This window comes from Eubalaena glacialis, chromosome 9 (genome assembly GCF_028564815.1).
Source record: "Eubalaena glacialis isolate mEubGla1 chromosome 9, mEubGla1.1.hap2.+ XY, whole genome shotgun sequence".
Classification (NCBI taxonomy): Eukaryota; Metazoa; Chordata; class Mammalia; order Artiodactyla; family Balaenidae; genus Eubalaena; species Eubalaena glacialis.
In genome coordinates this window covers 89,532,289-89,540,424 of record NC_083724.1, presented here as the reverse complement: position 1 = coordinate 89,540,424, position 8,136 = coordinate 89,532,289, and the positions used below count along the sequence as shown (strand labels likewise).

At 39.1% G+C, this 8,136-nt stretch overlaps 1 protein-coding gene across 1 annotated transcript in view; it reads left to right on the top strand.

The window, feature by feature from the left end:
* Nucleotides 1-641: 641 nt before the first annotated feature.
* The window catches only part of HSD17B3 (hydroxysteroid 17-beta dehydrogenase 3), a 45,571-nt gene continuing 38,076 nt past the window's right edge, over nucleotides 642-8,136 (top strand). The window contains exons 1-2 of the mRNA XM_061199301.1: nucleotides 642-795; nucleotides 4,694-4,740. Of these exons, the coding sequence (XP_061055284.1) occupies nucleotides 642-795; nucleotides 4,694-4,740 (201 nt within the window). The remainder of the gene's footprint in view (nucleotides 796-4,693; nucleotides 4,741-8,136) is intronic.

Here is an 8,136-nt window from a genome sequence, read left to right as displayed (position 1 = left end):
TCTCCTTTTCGTTCAAATTTCAGTTCAAAATACCACCTCTTCACAGAATTTCTTCCTGTGCTCACTAGTCACTCTAACAAGTCACTCAGTAGCACTTTTTCATGGCACTGATATCTGACATTATCTTATTTATTCGCACATTGACTGTGAATCTCAGCTCCCCCATGGCAGTGACTGGCCGTGTTTACTATTTTATATTCCCAACGCCTCAGAGAGTGATGCCACCTGTAGGCAGTCAATAAATATTTGCTGAATGAATGACTTATAGGATTTTGCATACTTTTAAGTATCTTTTTTAGCTTCCAAATTCAGGGAGGGAATGCTGGGCTGCCATTTTTCTTTGTCCAGGCTTTATCTTTCTTTATGTCCACCTTTTACTTCTTCTCCAACTCCCCTGTGTCACAAAAGCCCAACAGTGCTATAAAGATATTAGAAAGAATATTTTATTCTGAAGCCTGTGAATCAGAGGATTGTGTAAAGAAGTTACTCCAATCTGAATGCCTCGACACAGTGACGCGTTGGAATGTGTCCAGTGACTCCAGAAGGGGATTGACTGACACTCCTCCAGAGCAGTCACGCTCGCCCCTGGAGGCTGTGAGGGCCCCAACCAGGTCCAAAACAGCATCTGCTGCGGTGCCATCATGCGGGAGGTTCTGGAACAGTTCTTCATTTTTGTAGGGTTGCTGGTGTGCCTGGTCCACCTGGTGAAATGTGTGAGATTCTCCAAATGTATTTTCCTGCACTTCTGGAAAGTTTCGCCAAGGTCTTTCTTGAAGTCAATGGGACAGTGGGCAGGTAAAGAAAGTTTTCCATCTCTTGTTTTTTTGTTGTTCTTGCTTATTATCACTGATGTCTCAAAAGATATATTGCATCTTTTCCTTTTGTAATTCCTTTGGGTTATTTTAATTTGGGAGGCTGGAAAGCACGAATGAAATTAGGATTGTCTGAGAAATGAGATGTGGGGCATCAGGAGGATAATTAGGGAACAATGTGACTCAGTCCTTGCCTGTGTGCTTCTCCTCTCATTCTCACTAGTTGGGTTTTCTTATTTTTGGAGTTTCTGATGATACAAATAATAGATGCTGCAGAAAATTATGTATCCTCTTCTCCAGATTTTCAAAAGCCCAGGGTGCTTCCATTTTCTTAAAGGGTGTTTCAACATTCTGAAATCCAATAATTTAAATTCATTTTATTAAAAAAAATTTCTCTGAGCCCTTTCAAGAAGTGAGGGTAATACAAAATCAAGGCAATAAAGATCTCTGTGGAGACATGTTTTTTAAATGGTTATATATGGAATCTGGGTCTGGTTTGTGTCCCAAGTAGATTGATTAATTGCTGCCTCCCAATGGGATTTAGCTCCTGGAACTGCCATACAGAATTTCAGCTCCATACTGAGTTTAAGGTGAAGGACGTGAGGCTATGGTTTCAGCATGTCCTTGAATGAAATGCTAAGTTTGCATTTCAAAGTTGGTGTTATGTGCTGGTATCAGTCTATCAATAACCAATATTGTGGTCAGGCTGGCCCTTGTGGTTCTTACTGTGATTGCAAGATGGCTTTCAGCAATAACCATCAGGAAACTTTAAAAAAAAAAAAAGGTTTGTTACTTACAGGACCTGGAAATTATGTAGGACACCTGGTGCCACATAGCAAGGTCATGGGTGCAAAGAGAGAGAGAGAGTGAATGCGCCTGGAGTTCTTCTTTTATTTTATTCTGGGGTGGGGGCCTAGGGTTTCACATGCTCACTCTTTAATGGTGAATTTAAAACATAAGAGCAGGAATTTAAAGCACAGGAAGAGAAAAAAACAAGTGGTCCAAATGGTCAGTTATTGAAATCAATCAAGATTTTTAAAACAAAGGAACCTCATTTGGGGGAGGTGGCCTGGCTCTTTACATGATCGTGTGGCCAGCATAGCTTTTATTAGAAATCACCATCTTTAAAGTTGATGCCTCTTTGAAGTTGATGCCTCATTGGCAATCAAAGTCAGGCACTTGCATTACAAAAAAGAAAAAAACAAAAACAAAAACCCAACTGTCAGGTTTTACACTACAGTTGGGCACCAAGAAATCCAATGATTTAAAAAAAAAAAGAATTTATGTGGCTTTAGAAATACAATGCCAGGCTAAATAGGAAAGATTGTAAACAACCTTATGGGGCTGCCAGATAAAATACAGGATACTCAGTTATATTTGAACTTCAGATAAATAAAGAATAATTTTTTAGTATATGACACCCCAAATATTATGTGGGACATTCTTATATGAAAAAATTATTTGTTGTTTACCTGAAATTCAAGTTTAACTAGGCATCCTGTATCCTTATTTGCCAAAGCTAAAAAAATTACTATATGAGAATTGTTTGGCATGAAAAAATGCGTTTTTAATTGTTGCTTGTTAATCTGGAGAGAGAGAGAGAGAATATGTGTGTGTGAGCACTCCCTTTCAGGGCAGTATGATGTCTCCAGTGAACTTGCTAAGCAGTTTGAACTTGAGTGTTCTGGATCCAAATACTCTGCATCACACAGATTCAAATGCCTCTGCTCTGAGGGGCTTAGAACTCTGCCCATCAGTGTACAGCAAAGCCCTTCTGAGAACACACGTTCTAAAAGAAGTGCATATGCGGTCATATGCGGTTGATTTCCTAATTTTGTCACTGGTATTCTTTTTTTTTTTTTTTTTGGCTACGTTGGGTCTTTCTTGCTGCATGCAGGCTTTCTCTAGTTGCTGCGAGTGGGGGCTACTCTTCGTTGCGGTGCGTGGGCTTCTCATTGTGGTGACTTCTCTTATTGCAGAGCACAGGCTCTAGGCATGCGGGCCTCAGTTGTTGCGGCACGTGGGCTCAGTAGTTGTGGTGCACGGGCTCAGTTGCTCCGCGGCATGTGGGATCTTCCCGGACCAGGGCTCGAACCCGTGTCCCCTGCATTGGCACGTGGATTCTTAACCACTGCGCCACCAGGGAAGTCCCATCACTGATATTCTTTATAGATTTGTGACCCCAAAGTCAGAGCCTGGGTTCAAATCCTGTAGTCATCATTTTTAGCAGTGTGGCCTTGATTGGGTTAAGAACTTTCTCTCCCTTAGCTTCCTCAAATATAAACTAAGGAAAATGATGTTCTCTGAATTATAGGCTTGTTTTGAATATCAGATGAGATGGTGGCTGTGGGGTTGCCCATCCACATGCTCCTTCTGCATTTCTGTAAGCCAGACCAGGAAGAGCTTTATTGGACCTACAATGCCTATTCCACTTTCTCCCTGAATTCCAGTGGCCTCATCTGTCACCCTCACCTAGACAAACTGATGCCTTCACATTCCCACCACCCGCCATGAAGAAGCTGCTAGTGGGAGCCCTGGTGCTCTGGGGTGTCAGAGCCAGAACCTCATTTCTGGCTTGGAAGCTGTGTTCCGAGGCCTGATCTGGACACTGGGGCAGAGGCAGCACTGAAGACTTTGCTACGCACCGAGGAGGGGGTGGAGGTGGCCAAGAACCTCAGGAGCCAGCTTCCTCCCCTCTTCTCCCTCCTGTCCATCTCACGCTGTGTAATTTAACTTGTAAATAATAAGGTCTAAGTGACTAAAAACAAAACCCAAAAATATAGTGCACGGCCGAAAGTAAACACTCAGTAGGTACCAGCCACTTATTGACGTTATCTTGACTATAGTTCAGGCCTTGTACTGGGTGATTTTGAGGATGCCTGTAATGGAGGGGAAGGTGAGGCAGAAGACAACAACCCTGAGCGAAGTACCTCTACAGAGTAAAACGAGTCATATACGTGGAGTCGCTTAAAAGTACCCAAATAAACAAATAAAATCACTGGTAATTATTAAAATGAGGGTGCTTCTGCCAGTGTGCTGCCTGAAGCTTTTTCAGCTTGGTCTGCTCTCCCTCTCAAGTAAACTAAATGTATACATAGTTTTTGTACACACTTTTGGAAAGCATATCCTCCGATTGTTGGTGCAAAGGTAAACTGCAGATATGTATATACTGAATTGTACTGTGTTTTGAAATTGTGACATTCACACGAATGAAGTTTACCCTAGAGCTCAGTCATTAAATATGTATGTGCTGTTGGCTATAAAAGGACTAGAAGGCCCATCTCATTGTTATCTATTAATCAATAGATCCAGTGAGCACAAGTTCTTTAGGTTCCTTCATGTCATTGCATCCTCTTTTTGTATTTCTGTATTTTCGTCTTTGTTAAGTTCTCTATCTTCAATGGGCTTTGATTGCTGCTGTCCTGTGAGAGTGAGGATAGGAAGTGGGGAGAACTCAACTTTCAGTAGGAACCTTGAAATGTCCTTACAGTGATAATTGGGTGTGTGGGTAGAGAGATAACAGCGTACACTGCTTGTCCTTGATGAATTCAGGCTTAGAAATGTCTAAACCCTTCTGGGGTCTGAATAAAATGTTCCCTGGCTAATGTTCTTTGTTTCATTTTGGAGCATGTTTTTCATAGCCTCACCAACCCTTCCCCCACAACCCCATCCAAAAAAAGAAAAAAAAGCTTCATTTTGAACATTTAGTGAAGGGAGTCAAGAATGGAAACTTCACAGTTGAGCGGAGTAGGGCTGGAGAGCAGAAGGGCGGTGCTTTGGAATATTGTGTCCTAGAGAGTAGGCCTGCAATAACATGTAGCCAGCGAGAAAGGGGTTTAAAGATTAATTCTATCTTTTAAAACCATTTCTGCTTTTTGCAGTGATCACTGGAGCAGGAGATGGGATTGGGAAAGCATATTCATTCGAGGTAAGTTGTGTCCTTGGAGACTTTCTCCTCCCCTTTTATTAAACACATCATAGTCACATGACTCCCACCCCAAACACTAGTTTTCTGATTATAAAAGCAATGGACATTCCCTTATGAAGGAAACTGTTTTCTATAAAAAAGGAAATTTAAAAATCATAATCTCACTGCCTGGCTACCTTTTAAAAAAAATACAATGATATTCAAAGGTGGCAGTATCTCCCCTTAGGAGTTGTTTTAGGAATTTATGGGGGCACTGTTATTTTCTAGGGTAATTGTACCATAAGCATTTATATACCTAAAGCAATAAAAAAATTATAAACTACTTTCCTTTTATTTACCCTTTACATTATAGCTAGGGCATATGTTGATTTAAAAATCATTTGTGTAGGTAGGATATATATATATATATATATATATATATAAAACTTTCACTTCAAGAAGATTAATGGGCATTAAAAAATATAATATAAAGAGAGAATCTGATAGGGCTGAGAGTCACTGGAGTGTGATTAGAGTCCTTGAGTGTTTCCTTCCAGGCTTTTTGTTTCTCTGTAGATAAATAGATAGATAGATAGACAGATAGATAGATAGATAGATAGTAGGTAGTTACGCTTTTCTAAAAATGTGTTTACAGCATATGTAGTTTTGTATGCCATTATCATTAGTATTATTACAAGTTCGACATTTTCACTAATGAAGTATTGTTTCCTGGAATTCCTATATATTTTCTTTCTTCCTTGTGCCTATTATACTAACCTCTAGAACCATGTAAAATACAATAGAAGAAATAGAATCTTAGAAATTATGAGGATGGCTGTTAAAAATCAACACCTTAAAAACGTAATGAAAAGCACTTCAATTATGAAAACTACATTCAACAATAGTGTAGTAGTCATGTATTTTCTTGTTCCTAAAGGCCTGTGTCATGAGAGAGGTCAAACCATCTTCTGTGAAATGAACATTGCAAGGTATATTGGAGGTACCTGATAGAAACTTTTGGTTTTCTTTTTAGTTAACAGAGCTGAACCATACCACTTAAAAGCTCCTAGTGCTGGTCTTTTGGGTCTACCCCCCATCCTCCATGCTCTGAAGATAATTTCTTTGGTACTGACATTCTGCTTCAACTCTGTTTTTGTTTTTGTTTTTTTCTTCCAGCTAAAGAGTTCATCTTTGCTCTTATCCTAATTTGTATATAGCAACTTTCTGATGATCAGTAGTGCCCAACACTCAGTAGACGAGTGGTTATATTTGAGTGTTGAGGTTGGAGAGACCATGTGCCAACCCTTCCAAAGCCTTGTATCTTCCGTACCCCAAATCAGAAGGAAAGCTTTTCTAGCTATTTGTGTTAAAACTATATCACCTCTTATATAACTGTTTTTTCACCTTAGACCAGTTTTCTGGAAAGGGTCTTATCTTTCATCCACAAGATCCAAGGCCTTACCTCTCAGTTCTCTGGAGAACTCAGGTTATTTCTTTATGATTTTCCAGATTCTTTCCTCAAATTCATGCTGACCTGATATACCTGTGGCCCCCTTGATATCTTAAGACTCAGACACTTTTCTTTCTTCTTAGAGGAGACCCATGTGCGGATTCTCCTTAGCAATTCATTTCCTTACTCTTTCCAAAAGCAATGGCCTGGGGGTCAGGAGCTATGGGTTCCAGTCATCATTCAGATACTAACTGTCTGCAGATTTTGGACAAGTTACACATCCTTTCTGGGCTTCCAGGTCTTTATGAGCACAAAAGATGTCTCCCAAGAACCTTCAAATTCTAAATTCTGTTTCTCTTCTAGACTAATTCTTGTTTTGCTCTTCTTCTTGTAGAATCTTATTCTTTGTTTCCTTTTGTTCTTTTCTAAGGCTGTGTTAAACAATTTTCTGGGATCTCTACCTTTCTTTCATGCAGGATTCCCTCTCTCCCAGAGAGCCTGTTCTTGTTTCCCTGCTAATTGCTGCTTCAAGGAAAGCAGTTCAGAATCTGGAATTCTGTGGATTGTAATGGTTAAGAATTCGAGGTTGGGAATGGATCAGATGTCTGTCTGTTCAAACTCTGCCTCCAATATGCTCACTGCAGAATTTCCACATCAATAAACTGGAGGTGATGATAATTCCATCTGGGCTTTTGTAAAAGTTAAACGGGATGGGGTGGGCAAAATGCTTTGCATAGAGTAAGCCCTCCAAGTTTAGCCACTATTATTATTGGATATTTAATCTGTGTTTTCTTTCCCATATATTGCTTTTTTTTTTCTTTTTGAGAAAGAAAATGTGTTGTACTTACCCATATTTTTACTCTTTCTATTGTTCTTTCTTCTTCCCTGATGTTCCAAGATTTTTTCTTTTGTTATTTCCTGTCTGTTTAGAGAAGTTCCTTTAGTTGTTCTTTTACAGTAGCTCTGCGGGTGACAAATTCTCTTTGTTTTCCTTCATCAGAGACTGTCTCCATTTCCCCTTCATTCCTGAAGGATAATTTTGCTGAATATAGGATTTATAGTTGACAATCCTTTCCTTTCAGCACTTGAAAAATGTTGTGCCACTTCCTTCTGGCCTCTATGATTTCTGATGAGTCTGATGTTATTCAAATCATTTTCCCCTATAGGTAAGGTGTTGTTTCTCTTTCATTGCTTTCAAGATGTTTTTCTTTGTGTTCAGTTTTCAGGAGTTTAGTTATGTTTCTTGGTGTGAGTTTCTTTGGGTTTATCTTGTTTGAGATTCACTCAGTCTCTTGAATCTGTAGGTTTATACCTTTTCACAAATTTGGAAATTTTTCATTCATTCTTTCTTCAAATATTCTTTCTGTCTAGCTGCCTAGCCCTCTTCTCTTCTTCTGGGACTCCAATGACACAAATGTAAGACCTTTCTTATAGTCTAGTGGGTCTCTGAGATGCTGTTCATTTTTTTTCAGTGCATTTTTTCTCTGTTTAGATTGGGTAATTCCTGTTGTTTTACCTTTAAGTTCATGGATTCTTTCCTTGGTTTCTCCATTCTGCTATTGAGCCCATCCGTTGAGTTTTTAATTTCACTTTCTGTATTTTTCAGTTCTAAAATTTCCATTTCATTTTTCTTTATATCTACTATTTCTTTGCTGAAATGTCCTATTTTTCATTTGTTTTAATTGTGTTTGTGATTGCTCTCTGAAGCATTTTTACGATAGCTGCTTTAAAATTCTAGTCAGATAATTCTAACATCTGTGTCATCTTGATGTTAGCATTTGTCCATTGTTTTTATCTTACTCAAATTGAGATCTTCCTTATTCTTGGTGTGATGAGGTTTTTTTTTTTAATTGAATCTTGGACATTTTTGGTTTTATGTTATGAGACTCTGAATCATATTTAAATCTTCTGGTTTAGGTCTGTACTGACATTGCTTCAACAGGGGGAGGAGGGGGTCCTTTTTCCTA